The sequence below is a fragment of the Stegodyphus dumicola genome, chromosome 1, assembly GCF_044657685.1.
Source record: "Stegodyphus dumicola isolate Sdum_Otavi_A_Nest chromosome 1, ASM4465768v1".
NCBI lineage: Eukaryota > Metazoa > Arthropoda > Arachnida > Araneae > Eresidae > Stegodyphus > Stegodyphus dumicola.
The window spans coordinates 94736954-94758560 of NC_140768.1; the positions used below are offsets into that span (position 1 = coordinate 94736954).

General features: G+C 31.4%; 1 protein-coding gene across 2 annotated transcripts in view; it reads left to right on the plus strand.

Moving 5' to 3' along the window:
• LOC118193548 (kinesin heavy chain-like) overlaps positions 1 to 21607 on the plus strand; it is a 204472-nt gene that overhangs the window by 154286 nt on the left and 28579 nt on the right. For both annotated transcript variants that reach the window (XM_085817867.1, XM_085817870.1), the window contains exons 15-21: positions 357 to 452; positions 801 to 896; positions 1100 to 1217; positions 9966 to 10140; positions 17785 to 17886; positions 17995 to 18055; positions 18173 to 18352. In XM_085817867.1, the coding sequence (XP_085673993.1) occupies positions 357 to 452; positions 801 to 896; positions 1100 to 1217; positions 9966 to 10140; positions 17785 to 17886; positions 17995 to 18055; positions 18173 to 18352 (828 nt within the window). The remainder of the gene's footprint in view (positions 1 to 356; positions 453 to 800; positions 897 to 1099; positions 1218 to 9965; positions 10141 to 17784; positions 17887 to 17994; positions 18056 to 18172; positions 18353 to 21607) is intronic.

The following is a 21607-nucleotide window of genomic DNA, read 5'->3' on the forward strand; positions in this document are numbered from 1 at the left end:
AGTGCCGATGATTATTGTCTATGCGATTTATTCTTCAACTCAGGGTTGGAAAAAAAATAAATAAAGGAATCTGGTGCAAATGTAAACAAACTGTATTGCAGACATTTCAGATTAAGTATAATAATAATAATAATAAATTAAGTAATATTGGAATCCTGTGTATTAATCAGAAAATTTATAATTATTTTTCTTATTCTATCCCTCTTTTTATTGTTAATAATTCATTTTATTGCTACAAGATTGAAGTAGAGTATAAATAATAATAAAAGCTAAAAGAAATAATGTGTATATGCATAAATATAGGTATAACAACAAATTTTTCTTTTGAAAATTATTTTAAAGTGTTTTTTTAATAGGCTGCTGGTGACTTATCTGGTAAAGTTGATGAAGAATTTACAGTTGTTAGACTATACATTAGTAAAATGAAGTCTGAAGTAAAGGCACTTTCTCAGGTATAACTATTATTTTATAGTGTATTATAACATTTTTAAAGGCAAATTAATGATTAGTGTTTTAGTACAGTATTATGTTTTTCATCTTATGTTTCTCAGTTTTAATATATATTTTTATGTTCATTTCTGACTAGAAACTGAATTTTTGAGATTGTTATGCATGGAAATTTAATGAAATTACGAAACAATAAAATTAATTTTAGAAAATTGTTAAATGAATGTGAATAAATATGAATAAAAATGTATCTAAAATTATCTGAAGCCTGATTATAAATATACTCTCATTTTTATTTATCTTTTTTTTTTTTTTTTTTTTTTTTTTTAATTTTAATTTTATTTTCTGCACAGCGCTGCAGTCAGTTGGAAAGCTTTCAAGTTGACAGCAATAAGAAAGTTGAGAGCTATGAAAAAGAACTTGCTGAATGTCGATTACTTATCAGCCAGGTATTTTTAATAACTGTGTAAAATACTGAATTTTTTTTAATAAAAAAGTTAATAAATTTTGAGCTAGTTCATTCATGGAGATTAATTTTTGTTGTATTTATATGCCTATATTTTAGCCTGAATTTTAAATTTGTACCTTGCATATATTTTTTGCCTCATTAAAAATTTAAAGTTTTAAATAATAATGTATAGTTTATCTCTAGTATGAAGCAAAGATGAAATCTCTACAAGAAACTATTAGAGACAATGAAAACAAAAAGCGAAGTTTGGAAGAAGAGGTTGATGCTTTAACTGAAGAATGTGCTAAACTAAAATCAGCAAGTAAGTTTCATTTCCCTCACCTTTTTCCTTTTGTATTAGAGATTTTTAGTTGTATATAATAGTCTGATAGGTTTGACAATTGATTAAAATATTTTTGACAGCCTTTAATTTTAAATGTCTATTTGTTTATGCAAAATTGTCAGACAAAATAATGCTCTGGAGTAAGAATTTTTTAAAACTTGTTTGCAAATTTTATTTTCATTTTCTAAAAGGTCTTCTAGTGGAAAAGAAATTTTTGGGAAAAAATATTAATAATCTCTTTAAAATTAATTTCAATATATTTTCATAAACAAATGTTAATATAGTGATAAATATTTTAACTTTTAAATAATTGTCAGATGTTTAAGTAGTAAAGATTATAGTTATTAACTGAGGAAGAGAGCTGAAATTTTTGTTTGCCGATTTAGAAAAGACAAATAAATCAAGACATGTACTTGTTTACTTCTGAAAGAAATTAACAGTGTGAGAAACAAAGGATTCAGTAGTATTGTATCACTTCATAAATTAAAATAAAGTGTAGGTTTCCATATAAAAAGTAATGAAAGGAAGTTTAATCTTTCTTAAAGCAGCTAAATAATCCTAATTCAGACTAAATGAAGGTGAAATGCATCTAATACAAAAGTATTTTTTCAAAAATCAATTAAATTTATCCCATAGATATACCTAGGAGAATTAATATGATAAATTTTGGACTGACAACGAAGAATTTAATGCTATGAAAAAGACCTAAGGATTGTAAACTGGAAACAACTGAAAGATGCATTCATAACTGCCAAATGTTCTGGTATTTCAGTACATCTACAGGCCTCCCAGTATTAAATTTTTCACTTTTGCTACGGAAAATATTCCCAGAAATGAAGAAATTCATTGAATTAATGAAACTTAAATCACATAAATTCCATTCTCTTAATATTAATGATTTTAGCATAATATTTCATACTAAATTTTATTTGATCTGAATTATCATTAACCATATATAGAAGTATTTACTGATTCAAGCAGTGTTTAATCAATTAATATCTGTATTTAATTGTTTATACATAAATATATTGATACATTGCTAAGTTTATCCGCATAATACTTTGTACATTTATTATTAATTTTATTTTTATCATATTGTTGTGATTTTATACAGATATAAATAATTTTAGTGAAACAATATTATTTTTTGTAAAATGTAACATGAAATGTCTGAAAGAGACGAAGCTCTGCTGACAAAATACGAATATAGGGGCAAGGCTATTTAATGTTGAGTAAATAGTTATCTCACTAAATTGGAGCGATATTGGGCAACTAATTTTTATTGCTAAATTAGGCAGGAAATTGCAAAAAATTGCCGCACTAAGCATTTGGCAACATTTTGATATAACTGTAGTTAATATTGTAATTGATCTGTCTATGTAACTGTAACCATATCTGGCCATCATATGCATTCCTGTAATTTCAAGGAGTAGAAGGTACTAGAAATTTCTCAACAGCTGGGAGAAAATTTTTAAGGTCTCTGTTTTTTTTTTTTTTTTTTCCAGTTATTTAGTTTAGCGTGAGTTTGGATTATTGAGAGATTTCCATATGCATTTTACCTTTTTAGTTGTGCTGTGTTTAACATTCTTAGTAGTTTGAAGTGTAACTACTGATTGTAGTCTGTGATACTGAGAAGAGTTATGCTAGTACTTTTCTGGAAAGGTCAGAACTATGAAGTGTGTCTCTTGGTAAAATTAATTTTATTAAACTGCCATCAGTTCTGTGTGCCCATTAGTCCATTATGAACCCATGTGCATGCAACAATATTTAAAATTACTTGGATTAGGCTTTCTTTACAGGATTTTCTCAGAATAAAAGTGTAAGAAGCCTCTAGAATGAAATTAGCCGAAGAACATGAAATTTAAAATATCTAATATTATCATAAATATTTCAGTAACCTAAATCATACATAATAAAGTGTATTTATGGTTTGAGTTTAGAGTTATTTTGAAATACCATTGAAAAAAAAAAAAAAAAACTCGGAAACTCCTGGTTTTTCATCTCTTAAAATTAGCAGCTATGATGTGTTGCATGCAGTTAAATCAACTTCTGCAATGAATGCGATTTTTTTTAATTGTTAATGGTTTAACTGTTCCAAAATCAACTCATATAGTCAATGTTATTTGTATCAAATGTTTTCAGGAATTATTTTGATAAGTTAAACTCTGCGTTTTTCCATAGGGACTGGCACACCAAGCAATGATAGACTTGGTATTTAACATGTTATATAAATAGGTAGTGCTATAAGTTTTATGTATTTCCATTTAGTATTATAAATGTCTAAGTTCTGTTTATTATATAAAACATAAAACCAAATGAAAATATAGATGTATTCTGTACTGTCTTTTAATAATCAGTTTTTATTTCTTTGATAAGCACCTCACATTAAATTTATTACTTGTATGGTTATTGTTCTTTTTATTTAAATAAGTATTGTTGCGTGCATATGGGTTCATAATGAATTAAATACGTGCAGAACCTATGATAGCTTGATAAAATTTACTTTTCCAAAAGAAACACTTTACAGTTCTGGAGCTTTCCACAAAAGTACTTGTACAGCCCTTCTCAGTATGGCAGAGCACAACCAGTAGTTACTACTTCAAATTACCAAGAATGTTAAACTCAATGCAGTACAAAGCGTAAACAGCAAAGCTTGCACAGAGAGTACTCAATACTCTGATCTAAAATCTGAGAACTGATGATCTCTCAGGTGTTATATAATTTTCTCCTAGCCACTGAGAACTATCCAGTACCTTTCATTTCTCGAAATTACTGGAAGACATATACAGTTGTAGTTACGTATAGGGATTGGATCAAAATGTCACTAAATGGTTGCCAAGTTTGGTGACTTTTCGCGAGCGACAAAAGTTAGTTCCCAAAACCAACTTGCCACTATCTTGACAATTTCACAAGATAGTTATTTACCTCAATGTTAAATGGACATGCTGCTATAATTTTTTCCAATGGAGTTTCACATTTTTTAGGCGTTTCATGTTACATTATACAGTTTTACATATAATTTCGCTAAAATTATGTATAGACAAAACTCGTAATATTGCCTCTTTCCAAGAACTGCATCTCCTGGGGAGTACAGTCTCTTTACAGGAAGGATATACTTAGAACTGAGGAAAATAAATAGAATATTAAAATAATAACTTCAGTAAATAATATAGAAAACATTAAATGCTCAATCAATAAATGCATAAATGTACAAATTAATATACACATAAGACCAAGATCATAGTATACTTTTACACTATATACAATATGGGAACTATGTGCTATGGCTAAAGTAAGGGGCTAGCCTCTCAAAATGAGCTACTTTAGGCTTAGAATTCGATGACTAACAGATCCAAACTACGACATTGTTCAGCCTGTCTAGGGCTGTCTGAAGACTGTTCCAGGATGACTGTAGTTTAGTAGAAAGTCTTTTTCATTGAATCACTTGCATTCCTCCAGTATAAGCACTCTCGTACTCTTTACAAAGTCATTGTTCTGAGGTAGCCTCCTGTTTGATTGCTGTGTAATTCTTTAAAGACGTCCAGGATCTTGGAAGTATCAGCTGCCATCAGAATGCCTTTCCATCATTTAATTCGAAATTCTGGTGCACGACGCTGTTTGTAATATGGAGTTAATCCCAGAGAGCCCAGTATCGTTTTGTCATAGGAGTGTAAATCAAAATATCCTCCGAGGTATGTGTCCTGTTTGAAGACTCAATAAGTCAAATATGTGTTTAATGTTGGCATCTTTCCAACTGGTCTTTCCCGACTTCTTCGTGACTCCTTGGGTCAAGGCAGACAGTTTTGAAATTGTAACTTGATGTAACAGAATAGCAGCTTGTATTTCTTTTCAACCCTTGAGTAATATTGGCAACTTTCTAGAAGGGACTTCTAGACATCTGAGATAAGTCACTTTCTATCTGAACATTTTACATTTAACAGGGCTTAACTTGAGATTGGCTTCCATTAATTTCCGAAGCGAATTTCTAATATTTTGCAAATGTTCTTCAAAACTTTTAACGATGATAATGATATCAGACAGGCTTTGTATGAAAGACCTCTCAATAGGGTCTGCGTAAAGCGTTCAAATGCTGCTGGTACATTACATAATCCATACGGCATCACCTTGAACTATCAAGTCCTTGTCCTGTAATAAATGCTATCTTTTCACAGTCATCAATGTGTATTTCTACTTGCCAATATCCATTCTTTAAATCAAGCATTGAAAACTACCTGCTGTCAGAAGTTGCAATTTCATGTTCAGAATGCTGTCAATTGTAGGAAGATGTTAGTTGTCTTTTTATCATATATTGTTCAGAGAGCTGTAGTCAATGCAAAATCTGCTTGAACCTTCCTTCTTTCTGGCTAGGATGATGGGAGAGTCTCAAGGACTTGCTGAAGGCTTGATAACATCACTTTCTTCTATGTCCTTTAGAAGTGTTCCTAACTCTTCCTGTTTAGCAATTGGTAGATGTCTTAGATGTTGTTTGATTGATATGATCCATTGTATCAGTTCTAAGCTGTGCCAGACTGGTTTGACCTATGTCAGAAGATAAGTGGGAGAAAACATCTTGAAATTTAAATTTGTAAATGGCTTGCTCTGCAGCATTCCTCTCTTCAACGCTTTGTTGTACATTCTGCAAAAACTCCAATATTAGGATCTGAAGAAACAGAGATTGGCGGATTACATGCTCATTTAATGCAAGTAGCTGGAATATGTATTCCAATCACTATAATGTCTTTCACTTTATCACTTAGATTGGCAACTCAACAAGATGATGGTTCTAGATAGGTTGATGAGTTCTGAGGCTACCAGTACTCCTTTCAGGCTGTTACAGGTATATTCCAGTATGCCATACAAGAAATTTCTGTTTTCAGCTATGGATTCAGGCAGTAAAAATTATGTTCTTGCTGGTACTCTAATATCGTTTTCAGCTATTATTTGGTGGATGGATTGAACTCCTTCAACTTTAATTCAAAGTAAGGTTATGTCCTCAGAGGCAAAGTCCAAGGAAAGTTGTGTGTCCTTAGAAAGTAAATAAAGTATGTACAGATCTATAATATTTGCCACATATGCTATGGGGTGGTAGGGGGCACTTCCAAATGTCATGTTAGCATTTAATTATCCATTGATGTTGGCTTTATCCCTGTACACAGTCTGAAGTGTTACACAGTGCAGTGTCCAGATAAATTTACCTTCCAGTTATTGAGTCAGATCTTTTCCAGATGATGGTAACATTGACTCCTGTATCAATAGTCCATTTGTCATTGACTCCTGTATCAATAATCCATTTGTCACATAAAGAAAAATCCATTACTGCTAACACACATAACAGAAATCTGAAGTGCTTTAAATGAGGCAAGTCAATATCTGGCAACCTCCACTCCAAAAAATGGCCATTAATTTGTTTCCTGCCCGCTTGCTGGGCCGCAATCTTACCTTCCAAGCCTTGGAGTGTTCTGCAGTTCCTTTGTACATGGCCTTCACCATTGCAGTTCCAGCACATTGGAATCGGCTTGTTGCCAGTCATGTTCTGCCTGAAGCCATTTATTTGCTTTGTTAAAAGTTCTATATGAGCAATCAGTTGATCAACTGGCTCTTTGATATGAGCAGCTCTCATTGGATTGCGGTCTCTACAAGCTGCTTGCTTAGCTGCCTCAACTTTCATTGCATATACTAAAGTATTTTTTAAATCAGCTATTCACAGGGCTTTTCGTATCTCGGGATCTCAGATACCATTGATGAAATACTGCAGTGACAGGATTTCCCTTATTTTTTATGGGCGGTCCAATAGGATGGGCTTTCAACATCTGTAGTGAGCTTCTGAATTGTGTTAGCAAGATTTGCAAGTTGCAACATGCTGGAAAGAACTCTTTGAAATCTATTGTTTATTTTTGGAGTAGAATTTGAAGGATATTTGCTGTATCTGCTCTCAAAGAAGCAGTGAGGTGGTAGACCTTAGTTTCGGAATCCTCTCCATTTGCATTTCCCACTATAGAGATCTGAGTCTTGTACAGTTGTCAGAAGGTCTTTCTATCATACATTAATAGGTTTAGAGAGGATTGGGAACACATAAATACAAATTTAAAGGCATCAGAAAGGTGTCCAGCTATCATTATAGATTTCTTCAAGCTGTCAACTCCCTTGGCGACAGCAGCAAAAACTTGTCACGGATTTGTTGTTCGACAGCGGGAACTGTTTTTTGAATTTTATCAACTCTATTTTCAACCATGTCTGTTCTGCCTTCCATAGCATAAAACTTGTTTCCTATTATTGCAGTAATTTCTTTTTTAATTTCCTCTTGACCTGCTTCAATCTTTTCATTAAATGCAGCAAAGGCTGTCAACAGTTGTCTAAGTTGCTGCTTCGTTGCTCTTGTTACCAGCATTTAATTTCACTTCTGACACCAAAAATTGTTACATGTGTACGTATTCATAATGGATTGAATCTGCACGGAATTGATGATAGTGTGATAGAAAAATGTTTCCCCGAAAGACACAGTTTGCAATTCTGGAAATTTCCCAAAAGTACTCATTCATCTGTTCTCCGTATGATAGAGCATAATCATTAATTATCACTTCAAACTACTAAGAACGTTTAGCTCATGTTACATTAAGAGAGTTAAACTCAGTGTGATGCAAAACTTATATAAAGAATGAAGCTTGCATAGAAATCTGTTGATACTCTGAAGTCAACTGTCAACACTGATCTTATATAGTTTTCACCCCAGCTGCCGAGAAATTTTCAGCACCTTCCATTTCTACAAATCGTGGTGGAATGCCAGAGTTTTAATTATTTTCGCCAAAAACATTTTAATAGTTCAGAACTGGACTTAAAAAATTTAATTGGAAAAGCACATCATCGTAATTTGTTTCTGTTTTTAAAAGATATTGGCTTTTATAATAGATTTTAACCTGTTTTTTTTTAAAAAGATATCAGCTCTTATCATAGACTGTAATCTGTCTCTTACCTAAGCTGGAAGTTTTTACAAATGACTAATTGCATTGTTACCATTTGTCTGGTGCAGATAACCTTGACAGGTTTTGTGCCAAATTACAATAATCCAATCCAATCCAATCCATTTCTAGAAATTACTTGAAACCATATATGGTTACAATTACATATAGAGATAAGACCAGTTACTGTTATGTAAAGATTGGACCCAAATGATCACCAAGTTTGGCAACTTCTTTTGCTTTCTCTCCAAATTTGGCTACAAAAATTATTTGTGAAAACCATCGCTAGTTTTCACAACCACCATTAGTTTGATGCTATCTTGCCAATTTCACGAGATAGACATTTACCTGTATGTTAAAGGGACCTACACCTATGATTTGCCTCGGTGGCTAAAACTGCAAAACATTGATATTTCACCATGCTGTTAAATAAACTAGCTATATAAGAGTTTTATGATTTTCTGATTGTGTAACTGCAAATATTAGTTAACTGAGGTATGACATAATTTTCTAGTGAATGTGCATGAGAGTTAAGTAGTAGAGCATTAGATCTTAAAGGTTTATAGAGTTTGGTCTTCTTAGGTAGCATAAACTAGATGAACTCTTGTTAAGACTAGTGGTGAATTATCACTATGTCTTTTAAGTACCACAAAGATAGAGAAAGGGTGTAAAGGAAACTTTTGTTTGAATCAAATAAAAGTTTAACAGGCGATGCCATCTCATGCTTATGGAAGCCAACACTTATGGCTTAAATGAAAGATAATAGATTAACTAAAACTAGGAAAGTGATTTAACCTAACAACTTTACAACTGGAATAAAGTGCAAGCTGGTTTGTGAACTAAGGTTGGCGTAACAAGGCTCATGGCAAGAATAACTCAATATTGCAGAATACTATTTTCAAGAGAATCAAATTAGTAACGTGGCCTTCAAGCAGGCAGAACACACACTCTGAATTTAACCTCTAATAAATCATCTCTCCTTTCTACCTCATTTGAATGTCACACAAGCTAGAAATTTACATTCTGGCAGGAAAATGGAAATGAGGGTAATAGGCCAGTGAATTAACATAAAGTAGATATTTAGAAACTTAATCATAAACTTTCTAGGCTTAATGGCTAAAGCTGCAAAATATTGGTTAAGCAGGCTGGCTGTATGAGGGTTTTGCAATATTCCTGTTGTACAACGGGATTATGGATCAGTTTTTGTAGAATTTCTTTAAAGGTATCTCTTTTCATTGGTGAATATCCTTTGGTGCTTTAGCATTATAAAGTAAACCAACCCGTTACTGGGTTCAGTATTTTGCTGTATTGATGAATTGATATTTTAAAATGCATGTCTGATTTATGCTTAAACATCCATGACGACTTTTTTAGCATACCTATGACATTGCAGGTAGGTTTGCTATAATGTGCACTCAAATTTTTATTACACTATATCAATTTTATTTGGCATACCATTGTATTGCTACCTTCTGTTATGTGCGTGCTAATTTTATATTCATTTTAAATTTAAAATTTGTATGGAGTAAAAATGGTAGCATGTTTATAAAATTTTAAACCACTTTATATTATAAAACTGAGACTTCTGTGCACTAATTTTCAGATATAATAAGTTAAAAAAAATGGCTGTTGTATAAGTACTTTTAAAAATGTCATGTGTGAAAACTGATTTTCATTTTACTTTTTATTATGCAAATGACTTAAAAATGCTTTCAGGTTTAGAATATTTTTTAATTGGAATTATTTATAAATATCATATTTCTTTTTTTAGAGGAAATGCATATTATGGCTTCAAAAGAAAAAGAGAAAGAAAAGGATAGTGCTGAAAAGATGAAAGAAGCTCTTGAGCAACAGATCGAAAAACACAGAGAAGCTCACCAAAAACAGTTGGCACAGTTAAGGGATGAAATCTCGGAGAAACAATCGCAAATTGACCAGCTTAAAGAGTAAGATTGCTTTCTGTCAACTTTTATTTCCATATATCTTAATATTCTGTCATCTTGTTTTTGGTAATATACTGTAAATAGTACATTGGATATATTGTTTGTTGCAGTTTTATTAATTTTACCTTTGTTATAATATTTTTATCATTGATTGCTGTGCTTAGTGCATTCACTATTTATGATGAATAATTTTTATGAATTTAAGAATAATTGAACAAAATTTGAGTTTAAACTATTAAAAAAGTTATAAGCAATTTTTTAAAATTAAGAATTTTTTCCCTCTTTGCTAAAATTGTTTAAAAATTTAATGCTTTATATAAAGTTTTAACCTTTAACTTCTCTATTTATATATATATAGAGAGAGAAAGACAGAGATCTTTTACTCACTAGGTGCTTGCAATTTTATTTTTAGGAAATCTGTCATTTTTTATCTTTTGAATTCATTAGAGTAACAACAAATTTAGGTTGGAGAACTTAAAATTGCTAGAAAATTTGTAACCATCATGGATTGCTATTAATTCCCATTACATTTAATGCTCTAATTATTTTAACAATTTAGTTTCCTTACAGAATTCAGCTCCTTTCTGTGTAATATCTAACTATACATTCATAATTTATATTTTTGTTTATATTTGTGTTATGAATTTTTAATTTATTATATATTTGGAGCTCATTTAAATATTCCAGAATTCCAGATGACTATCATACAGTAAAAAGTCAAAAATTTGGACTTCGGCAAATCCAGATTTGGGCATTTTCCAAATTTTAGGTCATCAGTTTAAATCTAGTAAGATGTCATGCAGAAATTGCAAGGCCCTGCTGAAGAAGGGCCCAGCACCACATTTTGCAATTTTTGGGAAATTGTAAATTTTATTTGTGTTATAAGTATTTCTACTCATTAAAAGTTCTAGTAAAAAAGATTTTTTACAACTATTACTAGTAGAATGGGAATACAGTCAGACTACATTATTATTTAAATTTATGAGCCCTTATTGTCCCAGTAGTTAAATTGCCTATTTTTGTGTGATAAAAATTATGCCTGTGAGAGAGGGCTTATTAACAAATGAAAAAGTAAAACAATATAATATGGAAAAAAGGGGTTTACAAGTTTGTAGTTCGGAAAAGTTCATTTCAGCACATATTCTCATCAATATTATGTAAAATCAATTAACTCAATGAAGATTATATAGGTACTCTTCATTATTCATTGTAGAATTCACCTTCATTTTCTCCATCATCACTGCTTGTGAAGTTGTCTGCTGTCAGGTTGTTAAAAACATATTTTCTGACAAAATGCATCTTTATGCTTACTTGCCTGCTGGCAAAATGATGACCCATAAACTGGCTAAAGACTTAATGGCAAATTTGTCTTTTTTATTACCACCTGAAATAACATGGGTTCTTTAAGTAGAACTCTTTCAAAATATTTAAAGCTGAGAATTGTGCGATTGTCAACATGTATTCCTGAAAACTTTCTGCTTCTTCAGCGTGATGTACTTCGTAGAGAGGAAGACTTGATCAGCTTTTCTGATTTTTTTTTCCACCTGTACATCCAAATACTTGATGACAGAGCATGAAGCTGTGTCCATGTTCAGGATACCTATGGATGATTTTATTAAACCATCCTCTTTTGATGAATTAGTAAAGGAATTGAGTCAAAGCATGATTCTTGTTCTGTGACACACAGCTGTCTGAAAACAAGTACACCATTTTTATGCTTCATTCTAAAAGGTTATTCACATAATGATGTAAAAAAACTTATAGGCTAATTTAAAGTTGATGTTTTCCAGTCTTTGCTGAAGATATGGCAAAGTTATGTACCCAGACATGTCTTTTGTAAAAAGCGTCTCCCGATGGAACTTTTGGGACTAGTGTATTTTGTTTATAGTCAAAGAACAGAGCTTCAGTGCCAGCAGCATCATTAACTAGTTGGGACTTTTCAGTGATGTCTTCATAGAACGTATTGGCATTAATTTGGTGAATGTTTCGAGCTCACTCCAACTCTTTATGTTTATTTGAAAGAGCAGATTTTTAGTTGATTTGCAAAATTATCATATGTCTGGCACATATCTGAATGAGCAGGGCTGAACTGAAAATTTAAATTATCCTTGAAGTATCTTAAATAATAAACGATGGTAAATGGTATGAAGTAACAATCATGCGAAACAGATTCATGTTCAGGATGTTTTGCCAAGAAGATTCAGTGCATTTCTGTAATCCTCAGTTCAGCAGGCAAATATTTATGTTGTCCTTTCTGCTATAATGAGATTCGCGAGTTAGAAAACTACTCAATATGTTAATGAATTATGTTTAGGGATTTTGTTTGGCCTATTACTGTGTAGTGTTCCGTAATTTTAACTTTGGCTCCACTATCAAACGTATCCTTTTCACACCTATACCATTAAGAGCAGTGAATGCGTTTCAACAAACTTAACTTTTCAGATTTTTCCAATCAAATTGTATATACCATCAAAAATGTTCATTGAGTTTGGATACCAGTTTTTGACCTTTTCCTTTCAACATATCCAACAGTAATAAGGCCTGCTAAATGCACATCTTGCATGTACTTTGTAAAAGTTTGTTGAACTTCTGCAGTAATTTTTTTTTTCCTCGGCATTACAAATCTTAGAAAAGCATTTGAACTTGTATTTACAAGTGGAACCAGTTTTTCTAGAAGGAATAACATTTAATTGAGTTGAAATATAACTCTCACCTTCATTGCATCTCATTTTTCTTTTGTCTTCTTTTTTCCACAAATCCCAATTCATTGCTTTTCGTCTCTTCCTTGATCATTCATTGTTGCTGTCCTTGCATTCATTTGTATAATGTTCATCAGATGAGCCTGACCTGATAGGTTCAGGATCTTTTGAAATTTTGTCACATATGTGAAAGAACAGGAAATCACAATAACATTAACAGTCCTTCTTACACTTAAAATGATTAAGAACAGTGCAACATGAAATATAACACCAAGTAAACAAAACTGTACCCTGTAGTAGTTAAACTCAGCTGTACAACTCGCTCCATCTCTTGAGATTTTTTGGAAACTATTACTTGGAACTAAGCCCTTACAAGCTTACAAAAATATCAGCTTCATCTCTTGGAGATTTTCAGAAACTTCTGCTCGGAGATGAGCCCTTTTTACTGTAATGCAGGAACCATTTTTTTTAGCAGAAAAGGCCTATGATCACAAAATCTACTAAAAGTGGAGCTGAATCCTTCTTACTGCAAGCCCTTCAATTATAAAATTAAAAATTCAAAACAGTTGCCTATGAAACAGCGAAGCATTAATGGTCTTAAAGGAATCAAAATTTAGAATAGCTCAATATTTATTTTTATTTATTTATTTATCTTTAATTGTTATTATTATTTTTTAATTACATGTATGTTTTTCAATTTAAGCTATCTGTGTTGATTTTGGTTATAAATTCCCATTGTTCACATGCTGTAGTTTCCGATTTGAGAATTCCCACTAAATTATCGATAACAAATTTTTTGTACTCCGTAACATCTTTGCCAATTTTTTTCGCTGTCAGTAGTAATACAGTACAAAGTCCGAAGTCGGGACTTCGGAGATTCCGGATTTGGGATTTTTCCAGATAATCGATCATCAATTTAAATCTGGTAAAATGGCATGCAGAAATTATACAATTAAAAATATGAAATCGTAATTTATGAAATAAAGAACAATTATGATCTAAAGGGTATCAAAATGTACAAAAAAAAACTTAATATTTATTTTTTTTTTACTTTATTAAGCATTTCTTTCAATGTAAGAAGTTTAAGATGCTTCCACAAAAAATTCAGAAGTTCCTTTTTCTTTCTTTTCTTCTTCTTCTTTTTTTTTTTTTTTTTGTCATATACAGTGGACTTTCCAATGCCATACTCCTCGCATAATTTTGAGATGAATATGCCTTTATCCATTGTTTGCAGCAATTCCACTTTTTGTCTAATGGACATTGAAACATGGTTTTGCTTTGTAAATCCTTTGGCAACTCCAGAATTGGAAACTCTTTTCAACATAATTGAAAGTTCAAGCGTAGTTTTATAAAATTGCCGTAATAATAACAGTCTGCAAAAAATAATAAGCTAGATCAAATTAGAAGATCAGGGAGCAGCGCAGTCTGCTACATTAATTGAAATGCCTTATAATCTGTAAAGATAATTTTAGCCTAGCTTAATAGCGTCCGTTATACATTATTGGCTGTGTATCACAAGATTGGCCATGGAAGCCAAGTTGTTTTGCTAAAATTTGTCTTGCCCCTATTGCGTATTGAATTAAGCCTGAATTGTATTTGTTATTTACTATACCTATGTTTATTTCTTGCTCATGCTTAAAACTAATCCAAGTCCTGAATAAATAAACTCCCACATATACTTAAGGCTTTATCGAGGACCGCCTCTCGATACCGCCTGGTGCAGTCTCTACGGGTCCTAAATTCTGTTACAAAATGCTTTCCTAAATTATAAATTTTCACCATGCCTAAACTTTGGATCCCAGTGCTTTCCCTAAATCGAAAAAACTTCTCATCCCTTAATTTTGCCGCTCGGTGCTTCTCCAAATTCCAAAAGTTCTGTCTTCCCTAAATTCTGCTGTCCGATGCCAATATATTCTGCCCCCACTTTTGGGTTTATGGTGAATAACATATCAGTTATTCTTAATTAAAATAGCAGTAAATGTAATTTTTTGGAGTTTCATTAACAAAATCTAATTTTAGCATATGAAAAGAAATTTTTGTTGAATTTTTCCTCGTTAAGATTTCTTAGAGCATCTAAAACTCTATAATCATCGCCAAGCGTAATGTTAGCATAAAAGGTTGCTGTACTCTTGCTATTCAATTACTAATATAAAAAAGTTTAGACATCACAGCATGAGCTATTACTGAAGCTGTCATGTATTGATAAACATGCGGTGATGAAAGCAAAATATAATAAATAATGACTCGCCAGGTCAGCGTCAGGGATATAAAAAAAGGTGAATGTTTCGGTTTGAGATGCATGCCAAGTAGATATCAGCTACGGTGGCAAATTATTAATCTCACAAATTTATGCTTACATAATTGTTTTTCCATAACGAGGTATTTTATTTAGTGCCTAAGTGAAATTAAGAATCGGAATTTTAATTGAAAATCTCCATATGTTTTATTATGGAAGGAAAAATCAAATGTGCATGCATAAAGCATTAATAATAATTTTAAAAAAAAAATTGTGGCTTTGTGGTCTGGATTTTAGATCATTCTGTATAATGGACGTCCGGATTTTGGACTTTGTACTGTATTTTCTACATTTAAAACCATTCAACAAATTTCACGTGTCTCATTTTAGCATAGCTTAATGCTTAACTAGCATCCACTATATACTATTTGCAATGTATTGGAATATTGCCAATTAAAACCTTGTTGCTCCACTAAATTTTATCATGCTTCTCACAAGCTTTGCGAAAATTAAGCCTGAATCATGTTAGTTCAGTTATTTATTATAATTATTGCTCATTTCACCGTTTTTAACATATTGAAAAGTTTTGAGTGATTTTTTTAGGAAACAAAGTTCTTAACCTCCTTTATACCATTTGAGTTCTTAAGATTTTGCAAAGGGAAGTTGGTTAATTTATTTATTAGGATAATTATTATTTGTATTAAGGGGTATTGCTTATTTCATTGTAATTTTGTTATACATAATAACTTTTTTTTATGAAGTTGTTCTGCAGAGTAAAATTCGACGCAGTTTTTAAATTTAACATTTGGTGTTTCCTTTAGCCTTTTTTCCGGTACATTTAAAAGCCAGCTGCTAGTTTATTATAATTACATCTATCTCTCAAATATGCATAAGACTTATCTGAGTCACTAATAAATGAATTCTGCACATACTTAAGCCTTATATAAATAACAAATGAGTTAGTTCAAACAGCTCGAAATGTAATCATTTACATAATCTATTTTTTACATATGGAAAGAAATTTCTGTTAAATTTCACTCTGTCAACATGGCTGAAGTTTGCAATTGTCGGCAAGCGTAATGTCAGTATAAAAGGTTACCATGCTGTTTAATATTCAGTTACTTATATTTAGAAAAAGAAATGTTTTAGACTCCAGTGCGTGAATCACTTATCAAGCTGCCATGAATTGATAATCGTGCAGTGATGAAAGCAAAAAATAACAAACAAACAAAACAAAACGGGAAGAAAGAAAAAAAAAAAAAAAAAGTGCTAAGTTAGCTTCACAAATAAAAGTTATTCAGTAGATGTAAAATCAGTGATGAATAGTAGAATATTCAGATTTAAGATGTATTCCGAGTGAAAAAGTGGGTACAGACCCTACAAATTATTGATCATATAGATTTCATCAACATGGAAGGGTTTTATTTATTGAAATTAAGAATAGCTATATTTTGTTTGAATATTCAAATACTTAACTCTAAGTAGCTAAAACATTTCATTTAATGTTTACATGAATTTTTGTTATGTTTAAATAATGCATTGGATCATCTGGAAAATTCTACATTTTTTTTAAATGATAAATACAAACAAAGCAGCAAAAAAAGCAAAACATTAAAATATTTTCATTGAATCATTTAAGCTGAGTTTTATTCTGTGACATTATTTCCAATTCTGGTCCAGCTGGAATAAGCATTACTGTTTTAGGATGCAGCCGCAGTCTTGATGTTACTTAAAAAGAGATTCTTTTGGCAAACTTCATGACCTGTTTCTTGTGACACTATTGTATAGTGTCCACTTCTCATTTGCAGTAATGAGCTGTTTCAAAAGAGTAGCATTCAGGAAAAAAAAAAACACATTCCGAAACTCAAGCAAGCATATTCTGCCCAGTTAAAATATGGGGTACTCATGCACCACAGCAGCATACATGCACAGTCTTCTTCAAATGATCATGTATTGTACTTTTTGAAATATTTATTCTGTCTGATGGTATAACATGCATGTACTGATTAATAACATGGATTATATAACATGGATATTCAGTGATAGCTTCTTTCAGTGGGTCTTTATTTACAGAGGATGGTGGTCCCCAGTGGGTAACATCTTCAAGGCTGAAATTTGCACACATAAATGTTTCAAACTGTAGCATCAGAAACTGAAATTTAATCATGTACACTTTATCCATGTACAGCACAAATTTTATGAGCAGTCTGACTAGCATTTTTTCCTTTTTTAAAGTAAAAGAGCATAATACAACAGAAATGAACTTTGGGTTCTTTATTCTTAGCATTGTGCTGAAATAAAAATTATGCCACTACATAGAATTATGCAAATGTAAGCTGAAAAGACCATTTTTTTAAAGATCACTATGATCAAAATCATTCTTTATCAACAGAAACAAACTAATTTGAAGATAATTTTTTTCTGTTTAGAATTTTCCAAATGACTCGATACATCCAAACTGAGTATTTCTTGTACTTTTCTTTATGTTCTTGATGTGGTTTTTAATTTATTATATATATTTTAATTTATTACATATTTGGAGCTTATCTAAATATTCAAACATTTTATTCGACTTTCATATTTTGTTTGAGTGTTTAAATAACTGAAGCATTAAATTTAATGTTTACAGAAATATGTGTTATTTTTCAAACTTTAAGTCATATATTTGAGTTATTAATAAAATATTAACTAATTGCATCTGTCAAATTTTAGTGTCAATCAAAAATTGTCACTGGCACAAGAAAGACTGCAGTTAGATTATGATAAGCTGAAACAAGAAGAACAGGAGAAAACTCAGAAATTGCAAGAATTAACGTAAGTCTGGACAATATCTATTTCCTTCCTCTGTTTTTAGTTGATAAAGATGATCTCTAGCTTTGAATTTTATTTTTATTGTTATTACATTTCTTATTATTATTTTAGGCTGATGAGTGATCGTAGAGAACAAGCTCGACAAGATCTGAAAGGATTAGAAGAAACTGTTGTATGTATTTACTAACATGATAATTTTAGTATTTAATTTATACTGGCATCTCTATTTAAAAAATTGATTATTCTTTAAATATAATGGCTATAATTTAATTAATATTCCTATTTAAAGGCAAAAGAACTTCAGACATTACATAACCTCAGAAAGCTCTTTGTTCAAGATCTTCAAAGCCGTGTCAAAAAGTCAGCCGTTGGAGACGATAGTGAAGATAATGGCGGAAGTCTAGCTCAGAAACAAAAGATCTCTTTTCTAGAAAACAACTTAGATCAACTTACAAAAGTTCACAAACAGGTATATATTGCTTGTTTAATTTTTGATAATAATATACAGAAATTGTTGCAAGGTAACTCTTTTCCAAATTATGAAAATATGGTTGCAACATTTCTAACATTTTTAGTACCTGAGGTTCTGTTAGTCTTGATCCTCAATTTTGTATCTCTCTTTTCAAATAAAAGAATTTTATTATGTTATTGTGATGCATTATTTAAAAAATAATAATAAGGCATATATTAAAAAATTATGGCAACACCTAACACTATCAAGAATTCTTAATGTATTCTATTTTTTAATTGTATGGGATTATACTGTTGAGTTTTATTTAGATTAAGTATGAAGAAAGTGATATTTAATAAATAAAGTTTAGAGGATTAAAAAAAGGGGAGATGTTACAACATCTTACTAAGAAAACTTTCTGGTTAAACATGAAAATCTCAACAGTATAATCCCATACAATCTGAATTATTTCAGATTTTCTTCTTCTCTCCCCTTTTTAAATATATTTGCACCATATATGTCTAATAAAAGTAAAAACTATGTAAAGTAAAACTAAAGTTGTATTGACCAACTATTTAAAATTTTGTGCTGATTGTGGTTTACTGAGAGACTTTAAATTATTAACATTTTCTTCAGTCACAATGCATGTACTTTTAAAAAAACCTGAGTCTTATCAGTTTAGATATTACAAAACGAATACCTGAAAGTACATTTCCGTGAATCTATTTATTATTTAAATTATTGTCTAACTAATAATTGGATATTAAGTCCTTTTCTCCTTTTTACTTCCTTGTACGAAGTAAAGGAAGTATTGTAATCACGAAAGATTCAAAGTATCATATTTTGACAAAAATATCCGTTTTGACGGTTTTTGAATGCAATATAATGATGTTTTCACGTGGCATCTGTACATAAGGACAGAATAAAGGACTCTTTTTCCTCAAACTAATTGCCCACCAGCGGCCGAGCGGTAAAGACGCTGAATACTGGTAGTTCGGTCTGAGGTTCGAATCCCGCGAACGGGCTGGCTGCATGGGTGTTTTCGTGGTTTTTCCCATGTGTATACGAGCCAGTTTCCCTTAGAAAGTCCTCCACGAAAGACATCCCTCCCTTTAGGCAGATAGCCCTCGTGTGCTTTGCCATAACTGAATAATCCAATAATCCAAATTCTAAAACTGATTTCACATGGATTCACACGGCCTCTGTATGTATGAATGTATGTATCTATCTTGCATAACTCAAAAATGAATAGCCTCAGAACATTGAAATTTTGTACGTGGGACTGCTATAACATGTAGATGTGCACTTCCCATTTTCGTTGCAATCAGCCACACCAAAGATATATATATGTATATATATACACTCTGTTACTCGGCTCTGCAAGCTTATTTTTTTTATTCTTTAAAGTGTGAATCTTTTTATTTAAAAAATGATTAAATTATGTTGTTCTTATCTTCTGGTTAAGGTTTTTATGCCTTTAGTTAATTTGCACGCAATGGTTGTAGATATATCAACAATTTAAAAGTTGTTTAAGTGCAACTAAGCTCAGTTTTTCTTACCATAGCAGCCATATTTCTCTACATTTGAAAATTTAAAGAACGGTGAATTAAATCTCGCTGCAACTTCAGTGTCTTTTTGCTGAGTGGAACCAAAAGGGAACTTTTCTGTGCATCTAAAAATCTGTCCTTTTTCCTGCTGTCTGAATTGCTTGTTTTTACGCAGAAGCTCTAATTTTAATTGTTTTTTTTTTTTTTTTTTTTTTTTTTTTTAAGCTGTATGTAGTATGTTATTTTTTATATCTTTCAATTTTTTATTTTCAATTTATTGAGAACTGAATTGACTGAGAAATATATCTCTAATGAAATTCGAGGAAATAAGTGTTTCGTATTAGCTACAAATGTTGTCGCCAGTCTGTTTGGGACAGAGGAAAATGTTGATGAGCAGTGCATATGCATTAGGTAATCGACACTAAATCATTTGTGAAAAACTGTTTCTTTTTTAGCCTGAAGGGCTGTTAATTTTGTTTTGGCATTTAACTTTAAATGTTCATTTCACTTTTCAAATTGTTGCCACCAAATATTATCCCCCTGTGTTATATTTAAAGAAATTAAATAATGAAGAATCTGCATAAATGTATACAGTCAAAAGTCTTTAATCTGGACTCATCGGGACTTCGGCGATTCCGGATTATAGATCATCAGTTTGAATCTGGTAAGATGGCATGTAGAAATTATAAAATTAAAGATATGAAACCGTAATTTATGAAATAAAGAGCAATTATGATCTAAAGGGTATCAAAATTTACAAAAAAAAAAAAAAAAAAGCTTAATATTTATTTGTTTACTTTATTAAATATTTCTTTCAACGCGTGCATGCGTAAAGCATACATTATGCGTAGTCGAAATTAGAAAATTGCAACCAGAAAACTATTTGATGTGTATTCCTGATATTTATAATGACGAGAAATTGATTTAAATCATATCGGAGTACATCGAGAGGAAACACCACATTTAGTAAGGAATTATAAGCCGCATAAAATAAAGACATCTGCCCTGAAGATGAGGATAGTGCTGACAGATCAACTTCCAGTTCATTGCGCGCCACGATGTTTCCCTCCCCCCGGCAGAGCAGCGTGAAATTGATAAACAAATTTCGGAATGGTTAGAAAAACAAAGGATGTGCCTTTATCCATTTTTTGCAGCAATTCCAGTTTTTGTTTGATGGACATCGAAAGATGCTTTCACATTGTAGATAGATCTTTTGGCAGCTCCAGAATCGGAAATTCTATTTGACATAATCAAAAGTTCAAGCTTACTTTTATAAAATTGCTCTAACAGTCTGCAAAAAATAATAAGCCGGATCCAATTCGAAGATTAAGGAACAACGCAATCTGCAACATTAACTGAAATAGATAATTAGATAATTTTAACTTAGCTTATACCGTCGTTTATACATTCAACACGGATGCGTAAACGTATAATGCACACACGCCTATGCGCATACGTTGACGCATCCGCAGAAAGTTTGTAGCTTTGAGGTCCAGATTATAGATCATTCTGGATTATGGGTGTCCGGATTAACAACTTTTGACTGTATATGTTTCTCGCATTGTGATAAAACAACGATACCTATAGCCATCAAATTTTGAATAACGTCATCTTGCACTGAATATGGGCATCTGGAAGCTGCAATTTAGAATTTGAAATATGTTTTATTATCAATTTCATATTTTATAAGCCTTTAACTAATTTGTGATTAACAAACTCAATGATT